This window comes from Zerene cesonia, chromosome 29, assembly GCF_012273895.1.
Source record: "Zerene cesonia ecotype Mississippi chromosome 29, Zerene_cesonia_1.1, whole genome shotgun sequence".
Lineage (NCBI taxonomy): Eukaryota > Metazoa > Arthropoda > Insecta > Lepidoptera > Pieridae > Zerene > Zerene cesonia.
This window is the reverse complement of record NC_052130.1, coordinates 1,054,674-1,072,978: the sequence shown is the minus strand read 5'-3', so window position 1 is coordinate 1,072,978 and position 18,305 is coordinate 1,054,674. Positions and strand designations below refer to the sequence as shown.

Below are 18,305 nucleotides of genomic sequence, written 5' to 3'. Positions count from 1 at the left end.
AATCTGAGAGTTATAGTCACTTTGGAACATTGTCATTACTTCAATGAATAAATTATTAGAAGATTTCCTTTCACCTTAATTGTAAATACTTATTATATAGGTGTTTGGTAAACATTGTTTTGTATGTAGAATGTTTATTTATATAAAAATAGCTGTAAGTTAGCTTTGTCTTTTATGAATAAAGAAATACATGATTTATGGTTGTTATTTTTTTATAAAAGATGCAAAGATTTACAAAATCAGAATGAGCTGAATAAAAATTTAGTTTATATTCGAATTAGTTTTATCTAAAATGCCTTTAGCTAGCTAAAATGCGTAAAACATTATATTTCATCTCATTTTTAATGAAGAATATGGATAAATAAATCACAAATCTTAAGTACCTAGTACATCCGTACTTAGTTAAATTTATATGTATCGAACATGAGGTTTTTTTCTCCGCTTCAACTCCCGCCAACTCATCACCACCGCTTTCGCTTATGCACTACAAGCACACCCCAATATTCCCATATAATTATAATCCCATATCAAATGAATGCATTTAAATAAATTTCATGAAAATTATACGCTTAACAGGTGAATACAAATTGTAATTAATGACGCGTTACATAGACATTTATCTGCCCAGAGTCGGATGTCATTTTATAAAAATAAAACGATAAAGGAGCTGACCATTTTGGTAGGTAGTTATGGTAGTTTGGTAGATTTTGGTATATAAAATGACATTTCAAAATAAAGCAACTTTACCAAATAAAGCAATTGTTGTATAAAACAACCAGTGACGTTAAAGTATGTTTTCATTAACTGAAACAGTTTTCTTATTTCTACCTCTACTTTACTTTTTACTTCTACTACGCGGGCGCAGGCGCTTGGGGGGAAAGCTTGTCGTATGTATATATATTACTAATATTATTTTATTACATCCTATCCTATCCTATCCTACTAATATTCTAAAATGCGAAAGTTTGTAAGGACTTGTGTGTGTTTGTTACACTTTCACGCAAAAACTACTGAACCGATTGCAATGAAATTTGGTACGTAGACAGCTGGACAACTGGAATAACATAAAGGCAACATTTTATCCCGATATTCCTACGGGATACGGAATTACGCGGTTGAAACCGTTGGGCGTAGCTAGTATATTATAATATAGTTTATGAATATGACGATTCAAACCTCCTTAAACAAATTTAAGTTTGATTAACCGTTTTAAATGGTAAAACAAAGAACGAAAGTTTCGAATTAACATTTTTAGCACGTTCCGAGATGTAAATAAATTGCTCAAACTGATAGCATCTCGCTAGGGGTAATTAAGCTAACCAACGGTGTCACGAAAAAGGGCTTTTATATCATTACTAATGAGTCGTTGTGTTGCCAATAAGTTTATGAGTTACTTATGTCATTTTCCATATCATGTTTTCCCTCTTTAATATTTTTTTCCCTCTGGAATTATAAATAAGGCGTTTTAAATCTATGATAGTATAGAATTATTTAATCTGTGCCTATGATTAGATGAAACTAAATTTTGGTTACTATTTGAAAAAATATGGTGCTAAATGATTTTTTATCGTTATGTCGAAATCTCTTTATACATGTTATTAGTCTTGCCATGTGAATATGAATAATTAAAGCATCCATATTGAGACTAATAACTAACTAATAAAGCCAAATCTTATTGGCTAACAATAGTGCTGTCTACATATCGATAAAGCAAGATTACATTCGATCAATGCGATTGGGTGACGCTAATGTGGACCGCCCGCGTCGCCCACACACCGCGCTACCATTGTTTTGCGACACTTTGTTATTGATTTCACTAGGGGTGGCCGGATATGTCGATAAATTGTAATATTTTCTTATAAGACTATGAAATGTGCGCATTTTGGAAGTAATTTAAGATAGGATACATTTTTTGTGACACTGATTTCACTACTCACTAGGGGTGGCCGGGTGTAGCTCTCCATTAAATCATACTACATTCTTATAAGATAACGGTAGGGATTTAATTTGTGTAAGAGATCTATACAATTTGTTTGTGTCTTAATCTTGTTAGATTAAGACAAAGTTCTATTTCGTTGAAATTTGTTCCCTTCTCCCTATTTCAGCACAGTTTTATAAACTTTTCATTTGATTTTATCTATTTATAGTTCTGTTATATTTATAGCAGTTATAAACTTTAACTGTCTTGCCACTTTAAAATTTAATGTATCTCATTTTGATATAGCCTACCATTTTGTCTACATATACAATACAATATAGGGTTTAATTAATGTTATATATCTCTTTAATACAGAATTAAATACTTTATTTTTCGCTCACCAGAAACACAATTTAAATATCTTTATTTATTTTTTACGATACTAACTCTTAGGGATTAAATACTTCTTAACGAGTTTTAAACCCAATTTATGCATGTCACTGTTATTTGAAATACTTTTGGGAAGATCAGTAGATATTGTATCTGAGTTTTGCTTATTAAAATGTAATCGATATCGACTAAATAGATACATCACTACGGAACAGCAATCAGTCCCAAGTGAAGCGACACGGCACGACCCATTAAATGGTTCAATTTAAACCGTTTAATTTATGTTTTGAACTTCATTAATATGTGGTAGGCATGTAAATCGAAACTTTCTAGAAGCCTAAGGAAAATTATCACAAATATATATAGTAGTCACTAGTACTATGTTTTAAATGATGATTTCAAATTGTTATTAAGCATAATAAAATTTAAAGAACACGATACGGGAGGAACCAGCTTTCAAATAGAAAAGAATCATCAATATTGTTGCAGCAAGGTAAACGTTCTGAGAAGTTAGTCGGATTGATAACATCTTTTTTTGAAGTCGGTTGAAAATAAAAAATAACATAATAATGTGCGAGTACAAACTGTATAACCTACTTCTAATTTTAAATGCAAGTATTAGTAATTATTTGATTATTAATTCGATTGTAAAAACACAAATTTACCTTATAACACATATCTAAAAAACGTAATTGGAAAATCGAATGAAGTAATTACCTAAGTTGAGCCTCATTGTCTATTCAATACTTCTTAATTTAATCTCTTGACAAAAGGCGCGAAAAAAATCTGTAAAGGCGCTAAGTCGCCAGTAAAATGCCGAAACAGATTAAAAATTTTAATGTCATTTGTTTTTTAATCTTACAGGATTGTGTTAATCTGTATTGTGGTTTTGTTTTTATAAACAAGGCAAAGGGTTGTACTGCATTGTGTCTGTAATAACTAACGGTTGATTATTAAAAAATGAGTATAAGTTTTTAACTGTTCGTAACGGTGCATTATGGCATTATTAACGGGTAATTTATTTTTAACCATTTAAAAAGGTCTTTTTTGGTGGGGTTATAGAATTTTTATTCAGGTAAAATAAATAAGTAATTAGTAACTCTTTCATTTTTAAATTGAAAAATTTTGACATAAAAAACATACTATATATTTCAATTGACATGCATACACAAAAATAGATATGTTAAATGTAGGTGAGTCTTGTCTATCTAGCACATATTTAAGCATATTTTAGCACATATTATAACCAAATAATAAAAAATAACAATGATTTTAGTAATTTTATAGCGCCAATAAAATCTAATACTTAGACATTCTACGATAAAAAACTGAAAAACGAAAAAGTCAAAAGTCAATTTTGAAATTGGAATATTCGCGTTCGTTTGAAGTAAGTAGAATGAATCTATAACCTTTGCCTCATCGCATTATGGGCTGTTAAAACAAACACAGTGTTGCGATCGACGCGAACGTAAAGTGTAGGCTTAGACAAATGCAGTAAGCAGATAATGATATCGCGATAGTTGGGTTTGGGGACTCTATACATCTATTCACGACCTGTACTGCGGTACTTTTGATATTATAATCGAGATTTACAAGCTGTTGCCCGCGGTTTCACTTGCCTGGTCTAAGAAAATTGATGTCTATGATACATTTTTAATAGAGTCAGTTATAGGAATTTATAAATTATAGAGTGACCCCGAAATTTATCTGCACATCATGATGGATCTTCCCGTATGAAAGTGATTTTTTGACTAATGTGCTGTTTTTTACCGTAAATAGTAGATTGTATCATTCCCAAGCCATAAATACTTCTATTGCGACGTGATATAAAGACAAACAAACAAACTGTATTTGTTTTTCATTAGCAATCTGTAATACGAAAGTCCAGTAATTTCGCACAATGGATATATAGTTAGAGTATGGTTTGCGATATTGTTTGTGAGTGGCTGCTTTTTTATTATGAATACAGTGCATGTGTTAAAATGACCCATGGTATATGTTATTCACCATATACTTATGTTTGTCACCGAAATCTTCTAAATGATTGTGTCTTCAGGTACATATGAGTATGGTTTGGATGTACAATTCACCCATAAGCAAAGCTGTTGGTTATATCATCTAAAGTGTTTTTTTATCTGTAGGTCAGTTTTTTTTTTACGATTTCCTATGGGCGCTAAATGGGGAGGCAGATAGAGGGAGGCGGTAAGAGGTCCAGGACGAAGGGCCGAAGGGGAAAGCGATATGTGTTTTAAGTGAAATTTTCAAATTTTAAATTTGTAAAACCAGTCTTTTATTAAATTATATTGATTTAAGGTCAAATACCAAGTGAAAGGCGTGGAAAATAATTAATTATCAAAGGGGGCGTTAGTGAGCTGATAAGAAATTGGAAACACTATACGCCACGAGAAAGATGTACGTGAAACATCGACTTTCCTTTCATACCAAAATTAAATCTTAATTTATGACGAACCTTATCAGCTTTTACAACGTATACAGATTTAACTTAAGCGTAAAAATGTTTTAATTTTATCTGTTATAAATTCACGTGATTAGAGACGAATGACTACGATCAAATGTGTAAAGTCCCCTACTTAACACTGAGATATTCAAACGCAGTCACGCTCGCCCCGCCCATGGGCGCAGGCGCGATAATCAGACCTCGCGGTAACTCGTTCCGCTATCGGGTGTTATAGCCATGACATAATACCATAGACTGCTGGTCTATATTGTCTTTGGTCTGTCTATGGAATGTTATTGAATGTCGGTTTGAATTTTAATTCGATTTTTCAATATTTCGAGACGCCTCCAGATTGTATATTTGTTATGCTGTTAAATATATACTTATATTTTTCAAAAGCATTAGATTAGAAATTCATCCTCATTTTCTTTACTTATTATATGTAATTAAATGCGAAAGTGTGTTTGTTTCTTTTACGATCTATTTTATTGTGTTTTTTAAGTCTGAAGATAGAATAAGAAAGAAAAAAGAAAGAACAACATTTATTTTGACACAGACATACACACACACACACATAACGGACAATAGAAAACAACATAGATAGCTGCCTAGAGAGTGCTTAGGATAGTATTTAGCCCTGAAACAAGGCAATTTTCCTTCACTACTCTGTTGAATTACGTTCTAACAGTCTATTATTGTATTATATAAGTTATTGTGTTAGTATGAGTCCATAAAATACACTGCATACTACAAAAATACACATAAAACTACCTAACCTGTTTCCGTCATTTAACGCTAGATGGCGCTAGTAGGTATACTGTAGTCTCAACTTGCTAGAGACATAGAATAAATATTTATAATTCTCTCTAATAAGTCACTAAAATCTAATTGTTAACGGGTCAGTTAAACAAGGTCTGAATAATATATAATGTTATTTCTAATAACTACAGAACAAAGGTGCTTAATACCGCGTGCTGTTAACTTAATTAGTATTGCAAAATATTCACAAAGGTTCTCTGTGGTATTAATTAACATTCTAGTAGTATTATATTAGTAGAAATGTACGATACAAAACTCCTTTCCTTTCGTATACTTGAATTTTGATGTGACGATTTCTTTTATTTCTTTCTTAACGTAAGTATATGAATTAATGGTTAAATCGAAATTTTCATAAGTAAATAAGTTATTCTACATTAGCAAGTAATCTATACTAATAATTATGAAGCTGAAGAGTTTGTTTGTTTGAATTCGTTAATCTTAGGAACTACTGGTGGTAATATCTTTTTATTTGTTTGTTTGAACGCGCTATTCTCAGGAAGTAGGATTTCGACCGATAATAAATATTCATTCATCGTTGGATGTGTACACGAACTGAGTAATCAGGTTATCACACTAATATTATGAATGTGAAAGTTTATTTCTTTGAATGTATGGATGTTTGTCCGTTAATTAGGTTGAAACTAGATACTGAGCGGATTTTGATGAAATTCGGTATACAGACATGATATTAGCTGGCTTGGATGATAGGATACTTTTATCCCGATTAAATGCTTCCTTGGGATAAAACAGGAGTTCTGATATCCGGTCGGTGCCGGGACGAGCGTCTTGTATTTTATATACCACATTGAAGCTACTATGTATGTACAGTATAGTATACATAATATGGTATATTATACGGTATAACAACTATTATACTTTGGCTATATTTTATGTATCTTTTTTTTATTTATTTTTTATGTCATAGTCGGCAATGGAGCTGGTGGGTCACCTGATGGTCACGCTACCACCGCCCATGAATTATGCCGTATTGCCGACTTTAATTGGGAAGGGATTAGGAAAGGATTGAGGAGAGGAATAAAGGAAAGGACTGGGAAGGGTAAGGAAAGGATATGGGCCTCCGATGGTATCACAGATAAAGCTCTGACAAACCGTTAATAATATAAAACTCGGGTCTTATTTTCCTGTGTGGTATGGGACAGACTCATTATATATCTGCTTTAATAATCATTGTCTTAATGGACAAGTATCCTTCCATCCTATCATGTTATTTACGGGATTTGTTTATATTACAGCATCGATAGAAAGCAGTGGTGGCTCAGTGGTGAGAACCTCGGACTTCAAAATCGGAGCGGAGCGTGCAGGAAATAAATTGATTTTTCAATTTATCTGCACATGTGGATAGCATCATCAGAAAACATCGTGAGGAAACCGGCATGTCCAAGAAATCAAAAGTTCGACATGTGACATCTGCCTACCCGCACTTGGTCAGCGTGATGGATTATGGCCTGAACCCTCATAGGAGGCCTGTGTCCCAGCAGTGGGAACGTATATGGGGTGATGATGATGATGATGACAGCATCGAATCCACGACTTTTTGGTTGTGAAGCTGGCTTGTTATCCATTTTGCCGAATAACGAAATATTAAAACCTAATTAACATTAATGATTTATGTCACAAATTAATTGAACAGCGTATTTACGTGTTAGTTATTCAGTCGCTAAATTGCCGTTGATTGAAATATATTTGCGAGTGGAATTTAATAATGAAATGTATTCGATTTGTACTCGTAATTGTATTTAATTCAACTTGGCGTGTTTTAATATTTATGAGATGTTTGTTCAGCTGTGAATTATCGATAGACAATAAATATTATACAGATAATATTCTAGTATTTTGAACGGATTATAGCTAACTGTTCCTAAAGAAATTAAAAACTTTTTAACGGATTTTAAACGCGATTTATTCATTATATTATTTACCCGACGTTTCGAACACTTTACAGCGAGCGTGGTCACGTGTCTCCCCGTGAATCCGTTAAAAAGTTTTTAATTTCTAAATGTATAATACTCGCGTAAAATCAAACACAAGAAAATACAAACTGTTCCTTGTTAAAAAGGTTATGTTCTAATTTGTATAACTAACTTACTTAACCTAATATTAATAACTAACTTAACTTTATTTAATAACAAACTTGTATAGTGCTGAAAAGATTTTTTTTGTCAGTTCGATCGCTATACCCGCCGGTATTGTGAATAGTGAATAGGAGAGAGTTAGGATGTTTGCCGGTGTAAAAAATGTCCTGTAATTTTTTGGGAAAAGGTGTAGTCTGGTTCCTAGACATTCCTTAGACTTAGACATTCAATAGTTACTAGAAGTTGATTATTATATATATTGAATTTTTTGGAAATTTTACTTAATTTTCTTTAGATACGATGAAATTAATATTGCATAATTATTCAATTGTGTAGGTAGCTTAAGTTATTTGAATGGTACAAGTAAAATTTTTGTAAACTAGCATTTCACTACGGCTTCGCCCGTGGTCACCTACATACATATATTATAGCCTATTTCACTCAGTGAAGTTACAACTTTCCAATGGTGAAAGAATTTTTGAAATCGTTCCAGCAGTTTTACCGCGAAAACGTTACAAACATACAAAAATATATAAGCTTCCTCTTTATAACATTAGTGTAGATAGAGAAACATTATAACAGCATCAGGCAACATTCTTAAAGATTTTTTACAAGGTGTCAATACTGCATTTCAGTGCATGCATCAATTCAATTAATCGTTCTTGTGATTAATGAAAATGTAAATATTTTTTATTTTGTTTTTTACACGGAATAAATAAGCTTTATTATTATTAATTTCGCCACGCCACAGAAGATCTTTGTAACACTATTTAAATTATGTCAGACACAGTGATGGCACAAGAACAGTCAACATACATTCAAATTATACAAAACATAAATTAAATATAAAAAATTATTCCCTTCCCTCCAGGGTAGAATATACCCAGGAGGGAAGGGAATCCAAATTATTTTAACCCCTTTTAAATTTCAGTATTTTAACTTAGTCTCCCCGTGACCACGCTCGCTGTAAAGTGTTCGAAACGTCGGGTTAAATAATATAATGAAATCGTGTTTTAAATCCGTTAAAAGCATTTAATTTCTAGAAGATTTTTTGACTTGCACCGATTTACGTCATTCATTCAAATGGAAAAAAGAACCAAATAAAGATAATAAAACCGTGAATGATTGTGTGTGTGTGTGTGTGTGAGATAAGTTTATGTCATTTGTTATATCATCATCATCAGCCCATATATGTTCCCACTGCTGGGACACAGGCCTCCTATGAGGGTTCAGGCCATAATCCACCACGCTGGCCAAGTGCGGGTTGGCAGATGTCACATGTCGTCGAACTTTTGATTCTTGGACATGCCGGTTTCCTTACGATGTTTTCCTTCACCGTTTTAAGCAGTGGTGATGTTATCCACATGTGCAGATAAATTGAAAAATCAATTTATTTCCTGCACGCTCGCCCGGTCTCGAACCCCGACTTATCGATTTTGAAGTCCGAGGTTCTCACCACTGAGCCACCACTGCTCATTTGTTATATACTGAATATTAATTAATATTTAGTTAGTACTTAGTTAGGATTGGTGTTTTAAAAACAAGAACCTAATAGTACATATTGCGTAAGCCTACCCTTCTAGTCCTACGAATATGAGAGTGAGGATGGATGTATGTTTGTTACAATTTTACGTGAAAACCATAGAACGGATTTTGGTGATACTTGACAGTGTAGGTTATGTATCCACTAACTCATAGGAAATAACTTATCTAGTTTCTAGTTTAATAAGCTAAAAAGATGAATGGTAGCATCAACAAAATTGTCTCACCTGCTTTTATACAGAGTTTGCGTAAGGAAATTATTTGATCCCGGCGATCCTAATCAGAATAATAAGGTAAACTCATGAAATTATTGTATTACTAGCTGCGCCCCGCGGTTTCACCTGCTTAAGTCCGTATCCCGTAGGAATATCGGGATAAAAAATTGCCTATACGTTATTCCAGTTGTCCAGCTATCTACGTACCTACCAAATTTCATTGCAATCGGTTCAGTAGCTTTTGCGTGAAAGTGTAACAAACACACACACACATCCTTACAAACTTTAACATTTACTAATATTAGTAGGATGGGATCACCGATTCTTATAGTGTACAAAGTTTGATTGATATATTTAATATTATAATTGCGGTAGATGGAGCAGTGAGGTCCTGAGAAAATATACAAAAAGTAAAAAAATTAGTCATTTTATTTTTCTAAAGAAAATACGAAGGAACATTTTTCTAAAGAATAAATAACATTTTTCACTTCCATTAAATGTAGAGTATAAACTAAGTAACTAACTTTTTCTCATCTGATATTATCTGTTTAATGTCAAGAGTAAGAGCTAAAGGTGTTTTTGTTAAACTATTATGGTAATTTACGTTCAATTCTGTATAAATTAAATAAAATACCAACTTAAAAAAGCTCTGTACACTTCATGTTGAATATGGTTATTGCAAATTGTATCATAAAGAAATAATTTTTTTATTTGTTTATTTTCTTTCAAGAGTTTATAAGAAAATTATAATTTTAGGCCTTACCTAATATGGATTTTATTTTTTATTAAATGAAACTAGTATAAGAAAGAAATGAGAAGCAAAAAGCGATTAGATGCAAAAATTAATGTTCGCAGTTGTATAGAAATCTCTATTAATAATCAATGTAAACAGAATTACGTGCTGTAATAAAGCTATAATTTATTGTACAATCAGCAATATCAATGTAATAACAAAAATCAATTTCAGAAATCATAACAATTTTAATTAAAAAATCAAACTATTTACCAAACACTTCTTAGTTTGTAATGGCGGAAAATTTGCGTGAAATTCAATGCTTATCGTGTTTCATTAAAATTTAAATCAACACGATAAAGGCGACGGCACAAAATTATTTTATTATCGATAAAAATTATTGCGGACGCGAAACGATTCTATACACCGGCTATTTCGCACCGATTCGATTATTCACCACTCGGAAACCGATGAAAAAGTTTATCTCGATACATTAAGCTAATAAAGCATCCGAGTTAATTAAAGACTATTGCTGCGTGGACGATGCGACTGGCAACGAACAAAAAAAAAGAATCAGACGTACCCAATCGCCTGCCTAATTGAATCATAACCAGCTAAATTTAAGAGCACCGCAACCCTGTTAACGCTTTCCAAGCTCAACGCATCACACCATCTGGCCGGTTAAAAAAAGCGATATCGAAACGGATCCCGCCCACTGAAGAAGGTTCTATATTCAAATTCCGCCCGCTATCTAGAACCTACCAATGGCGGGAAAACTGTCGTATTAATGAGCGTCGTTTAAGCCGGCAGTAACACCCATAGCGGGAGATCAACCAATGGGAGATCAGGCGTCCATGTTCGAAGTTTTTTTTATCTGTGGCGGGCGTCTAGCGCGGTAAAGGGCTCATTCGTCCGCGCGCCGGCCTGGCGTACGTATCGCTCGCGCCACGATGGATTGTGTCTGTGTTGTGTGTTGATAACTGTGTGCAGTGACGATAGATTTTGTGAAAGCATGATGCCTCTCGCACCGACTCCAGTGGTGGCGGTGCCATCGAAGCCGAAGATAGGATTTAGTATAGACAGTATAGTGGGTGATCGGCCGAAGCAGACATCGCCCCCTTTGGCCAGCCCGGGGAGCCCGTCGCCGGTCGCGTCGCCCCGTAGTCCTTCCCCACGGCCTTTGCTGCGACCGAGTGCTTTGCCAGCCGTTTTCCCATCTCCGGAGCTGAAGAGGCTTCCGTACTTGGACGCTCAGAGCCACCACCACCAGTTCCTTGCGCACTTCCAAGGCGCTGCGTTGGCCGCGGCGCTTGCTCATCAGCAGCAAGGGTTTGGTGCCCCGCTGCCACCCCACCCCCCGCCCCACCCCGCTGCCCCGGTGCCCAGGGAGTCGTACCAGCTGTACCCTTGGCTGATCAATAGGCATGGAAGGATATTCCCCCACAGATTTCCTGGAGGTAAGGATAATTTTGTTTAATGATGATATTTTTTCATTATATTGAATAGAGTAATTATTATAAATATACAGTTGGTATGTGATACTCCTTCAAAGGAAATCTTGTTATTAAGGTTTTTCATAAAATGCTTTTTCTTCGCTTTACTAAAGTTATATTTTTAACCACATTTAAACGATAGATCAAGGTCACTTATTTAATTTAACGATCAGTTACGTATAAAGAAATTAAAAATAACATTGCTATAGAGAATTAAAATTTGATTAAAATTGAGTACCTATACATCAATTAAATTTGATATTGAGAAAATGTAAGGTTAATGGGAATTATTGAAACAAGAACCAATAACATACCATATAAATAAAAAATAATAATCAAATGCCAATTGTATATAAATCACACAAACGAAAAATTTTTGACAATGTTGAAATAACTGTAATTACTGTTATAATTGTGGAAAATATTTCACTTAGCATAATTTAATATCAGATTCATTAAAAATTAATTGTTTTTTTAAATTAAACATAAACGAAAAGTAGGTAGGTAAGTGATATTAAACGCCGACGGTGCAAAAAGGTTCAGTATCAAACAAGAGGCTGTTTATATTAAAAAAAGAAAATTAAAATTACTTAAAAAATATTTACATAATACCATTTTATTAATAATTCCAAATTTCAAAATATGGGACTATAATATGCATTATTAATGACGCAAAATATATAAACATATAAAGAAAAGATTTGATCACGAGGCGGGATTCGAACCCGCGTTTTTTTACATATATACTAACCCGCGGCGTCATGCGTGGTACCCGGTTAAAAAGTAGTCCATGTGCTAATCCAGACTATAATCTATCTCTGTATGAAATTTCATACAAATGCGATTAGCTGTTTTCGCGTGTTAAAGTAAGAAACATCCACCCCTACTTAAAAACTTTCGCAATAATAATATTAGTAGGATTTGGTTAACATTATTTTAACAATACATCCAAATAAACAATTTTGAATTTAGAATTAGTCGTTGATTAATTAATTTGTATTTTTTATTTCGAATGCGTTCAGGTGTCGCACTGCATTTGTATAAAACGAGTTAACATTCGCGGATCGGCGTGTTGCCAGTTAATTACAACTTTTTACCCGACATTGCAAAATATTAATGAGTTCACACTTGATGATTTTATGTAACGGCACTTGTATATTCGTCCGTGACCATCAAATTGCGTGTTTCTTAATATGACGTTAATTGTTATTAATTGCTTTATTGATTTGTTGTTGCGTGTCCTTGCGCTTGACCCGATTGAATGAATTAAAAAAAAATCAAACATAAATGTTTTTATAGCAGTACCTAAAACTGATCTTCTCTGTTTTTCGCGTGCTAAATCTTTTATATGTAATTGTATAAAATCTCTCATTTACCCTACCTTTAAAAACCTGACACTAGCAAATAGTTCAGACTTATTACCATAGATATAAAAAAGTACCTAAAAAGGGTAATGAAATCGTAACAAAAAACCTAAACTGAGATGGTGGTTGAAATGTCAGTGACATACATAATGTATCAAATATGTAGGTCCATTACTGGAATTCTTATTTCAGTTTCTTTTGTAAAATAATCGTTCAATCTTGAATAAGCTACAGAGAAACCGCACAAATTTTATCACCCATCCAATTTATCACCGTGCCAACCGCTGCTTAACCTCGATTTTTTACTATAATCTCTGAAGCGAAATTGACAATTTTTACTGAAATATTAACTTTATTTTGATATGAAATTGATTTAATTTCGAGGTTAGGTTTATTTTCAGAGCATCGTTGCAAGATCTGTGTCCGTTTAGTTCTCTATTACTATTAAAATGGTAAAACGTACTCAATCCGTATCAGTATTATCTCTAATTAGGACAGATAACCGTCTGTTAACAAAACCTTTCACACGTCGTCAGCCAATAAATCGGGTAATTTATATTGACAGTATTATCAGAGCTTATCGCTCTATTGTAAGTGGCGAGATAACTTGGCGGTATTTTTTTTGTTTTCTTTGAACGAGCCTTAACATTTGAATATGTTCGTATTATCTTATGTTGATCGATGTACAACTGCTAATAAGCCTTAATAAATAGATAAAAATATAAAATAATATGTTAAAGAAAAAAAAAAAAATCCATATTATATGTTAGTAACGATGCCCCGCGGTTTCACGTATTACATGATACCTTTATTTCTTTGATAAATGGACTATTTAAAATGAAAAGAATCATTTAATTCACAACCAGTACCATGTTCCTGAAATGGGAGCGTTCAAACAAACAAATTCTTCAACTTCATATTATTGGTATAGGTTTCTCCAGTTTTAATCTATTCTTTCTCCCAGTGGAAGTCCTATTATAATTGATTCAATCGTTACCGAATGATAGGCAGATAAACTTGCAACAAATTTCTGTATGTCAAGAAAAAATAATTATTGTTTTTATACCTGAACTAGCAAACCCGGCGAACTCCGTTTCGCCACCAGATGGTTGTATGTGAAAAATGATTTTCCGGCTTTTCTGTTGAAATTTTTCCTGAATTTTCTATGCTATAAACCTCACGGTGCCCGAGACCTTTCCAACGAATGCAAAACCGTGGAAATCGGTTCGTGCGTTCTGGAGTTATAGCGTCAGGAAGGAAAACCCGACTTATTTTTATATAGTAAGATGTAATTAGTACCAATAGTCATTAGCGATAATAATTTAGAGTAATGCAATTTATATGTTAGTAGAAACTCGGAAGCGCAGTAAGTTTATGTATGAATGTTAGTTATATTTTAACATTAAGCCTTTATACATTCTGTTTTAATTTTTATAGAAGAATTTAGGCTACTTTCTGTGTAATTAATATTGAGTTGAAGATGGATGGATGGAGTAGAGGATGGATTAAATTATCTGAGAAGAGGTGTCGTATAAAAATATACCTAATATACTTATGCGAAGTCGGGGGAAGCTAGTTTTATATCAAACACAAATCAAAATATTTATCTGTTAAACACTGACTAAGGACAATTTTTTTATACTTATACTGCTTTTTTAATAAATCTTCATTCATTAATTTAAAATTAAAAAAAAGCTACATTGATGAGAGTTCTACAAAGTAAGTGAGATATTAAGATAAAATACAATTTTATCTTATAGGAAGCTTGTCATAGATAACAGAGTGACCGTAAAACATCTGTTTATGATACACGCGAACTAAAGAGTTTGTAAGTTGATATTTTAAACTTTTTCCTTTAAAAAGCATTTTGTTATGCATTCGCGTATTTGAATTAAGAATTTGGAATGTTTCAAACATTTTTATATTTGGAAAACAGTTTTTTATGATATGTTGCTATTTTATGTAGGTAAGTATTTGTTATTGGGTATTACTGAATTTTATTTCAATTGATATAAAGATAATCCAGATTATTTCATACTTTAACAATGTTAGTCTAAATAGCTGTATTCTGACCAGTGGCGTAGCTAGGGGGACAAGGGCCCTGGTGCATAGGAAAAGAATCGGGCCCTCCTCCCCTCTTTCCGCCTTCCTCCTCTCTTTCAAAGCTGAGGATAGAGGGCCCCCTGGGCTCCGAGGCCCTGGTGCACTGCACCACCTGGCCCTATGATAGCTACGCCACTGATTCTGACTAATGTCATAGAGCTATTATATTTCTCAACGGAAAACTAACGAAAACTCTAATAAAATGTCTATAATTTAAAGAAACACGTACCTATGTGAATCCTATAGAGATTGTCGCTTGACCGAGCAATGTCAGGACGAAGAACTAGTGAATAAATTTTATATAAATTCAATAGATTCTTAACTTGATTGTTACTTCGATAAATATATAGAATAAAGAAATAAATATCATTTCATTTATTTATTTCTCTATTCGAATATACATCATATAGAAATAATTCTAAACGAATAGTCGATACTTTAGTTCAATGAATTATTAAATATCGCTAATAAACAGTATTTATGAAACGTATTGAATTTAGTTACGTCTTAACGGCTTTATTAGTCAATGTCTGGAAATGCAGTTTAATGTGCGGTGTAAACGAGCGGTCGGAACGCGGCGTTTTTTCTGTGTCACAGGATAGGTCGTTTGACTTGTGATTTATCTTAAATTCTTGTAAGTGTTCGATTTATTTACTAGCTACTGAGCAACTGTTGCAGTATTTATTATCTGACGTTTCAAAAAAGAAGGTTTTCAAGTCGTTTTTTTTTTGTATTTGGTAAATTTGTAGGTTTTTAATTTGTAGGTTTAAAGTTTGAGAGGAAATAGTTTGTCATTTGAACCAACTTACGGTGACCTTTTTGATTTGAAGATATTTGATTACATTTTTTTATATTATAACCTAGTGAACCTATGTTATAATACTAAGGCATTACTTGTTGGCCTAGCTGTAAAAAAATACGATGCGTATAGTATGGGGTATTACACCGCAATCTAATGTAATTTACCTTATTATATAGCTGTAAGTATATTTAAGATACATAATCTTTATTTAACACATAACAACAACAACAACAAAATGAGGATTTATCAGTAATACCATAATAGATTTTGAAATGATTTAAAATTATACACATACATGCATATAACATATCATCACGCATAGCGTTCTATTTTTGAATTCGTGTATAGCAAGCCTTAAACGTTTTTAATTACAAACTACTGCCAGGCAATTTTCGCCAAATAAGTCAATAATTAATTTTTAATCACTCGAAAGGATTTTCCACGGTTAAGGCATAACAAGATATGGTCGCCTATTATATCGCCATTTTAGATTTTTAATTAAACTTTAATTAAAATGGCGTGGGATTATTTCTCTTATGGCTAAATAAAGACATCTAGATATGTGTAATACGATAAAAAAACAAATGACCACTCGCTACTGCGTGTTTCATAATTTCAACAATCTATTCAATTGGCAGCATAATAGCTTCATGGTTTTCAGTTTTCACGCATTCAAACTTGTTTCGTTTATATTGGATTGGGTAACCTCTAGTATACATGTGTAGGTCTCATATCTAAGACTTCTAACTCATTAATAGTCTACTGTGTGTTGATAAGTAATAACTTATTAATAAAAAACTTTGATCTATTACAAGATAGCTCACCTAGTTTACAAGACACGCACATTGAAAGAATAAACAATTAATTTTATATCACAAGCTTTAAATTTACTTATGAAGGTTTTTATATGGGTATCCATTCAAATTAATCAATTCAATTATTTTTTTTAAGAATAGCAGTGTAGCTTTGACATAAGATCATAATAACGTTACATAATTTCGAAATGTCAAACAAATAACAACCTAATCAATTAACATCGTGAACGCTCCTTTATCTGTGACCCAAAAAATTCAAATATCGAATCTGTCAAAAGCGTTTGGCGCCGTAAAATATTTTTAATGTCACTTATCTGTGTTTGCGACACTATGGTAATTGTTTCAAAGGTTAGAGATCAAAATTGCAGTAATTAGAATTGATAAAATGTAATGGATGTTTCTAGTAGATATTTATGATTTATTTTTAAGAGCTTAGCAACTGATTGATTTTAATTGCGTTATCATTTTTGAATAGCGTGGAGAGAAACGCATGGAACTTTTGACATATTTTTACTATATTTTATCCAGACTTCATCTGCTAACCTTCATATAAAAAGCACATAAGGTGTTTGAAATTAAATTTGACTAAGTAGTTTTTACTTGATGCACGTATCTACAATAAATAGACGTTATAGACGAAATAGAAATTAAAGGCAAAAAAACAAAATTCCCTTTGACCTACTGCTAACCTACAGAAGTAGTAAAGTAGAGGCATTACCTCTGCGAATGTTCGAATGTTCATGGGCGGTGGTGATCGCTTACCGTCAGGCGAACCGCCAGCTCCGTCGCTATAACATAAAAAGTTAAATTGTAGTCCTCATGCTATTCTAGGACTAAATCTGTATGTTTTTTAAAATTTCACCTAAATAAGTTTTGCAGTTTTTGTATGGAAGTGCGTAAACGTTCGGGCTCATATTTTTCTATTTTTAAAAGTGGTTTCATAAGGTTTCATAAAAAAAGACAATATTTCATGCACATAGTAAACAATTTATTATCTGTGCTTAAAATATACTAATTAAGTCAAAATATTCCATATCAGCTGGCCGAAAACATAAAAAACAATAAAACATTATCTGTGCCTAATTAAAAAGTTTCGTACTACATATGTATTGGTACTTAGCCTTGCTTGTTCTATTTCATAATTATAATACACAGATAACCTATAGCTTGCTACAATGTAACGGCCGTACCATTAGTCGTAATTATTTGTGATAACTTAATTACATTGATAATAATTTCTTATACTCAATTCATAATATCTTTTATATAAATATTCTGCAATTGTTATAGCATCTTCAAAATAATCTACTTTTTGTAAAATACTTTAATTATATTTTATCTATAGATGTATTACATATATATCTTTTATTGTCTATTCGTTTCGTTAAATAAGGTTTTTTAAGAAAAATAGTACGTACAAAACGTATTTAAAATTTGTACAATGAAATAAATATAAGTAATATTTTTGGTGTTTTTATTTTTAAATAGATTAATAAAGCGAACCATAATCCCCGCCGCATATCAATTACGCATTGAGGAAAAATATTCGCGCCATTATAT

General features: G+C 32.6%; 1 protein-coding gene across 1 annotated transcript in view; it reads left to right on the top strand.

The window, feature by feature from the left end:
- Window positions 1-11,079: 11,079 nt before the first annotated feature.
- The window catches only part of LOC119837968 (homeotic protein empty spiracles-like), a 28,056-nt gene continuing 20,830 nt past the window's right edge, over window positions 11,080-18,305 (top strand). Inside the window, exon 1 of the mRNA XM_038363770.1 lies at window positions 11,080-11,625. Coding sequence (XP_038219698.1) covers window positions 11,181-11,625 — 445 coding nt within the window. The 5' untranslated portion in view covers window positions 11,080-11,180. The remainder of the gene's footprint in view (window positions 11,626-18,305) is intronic.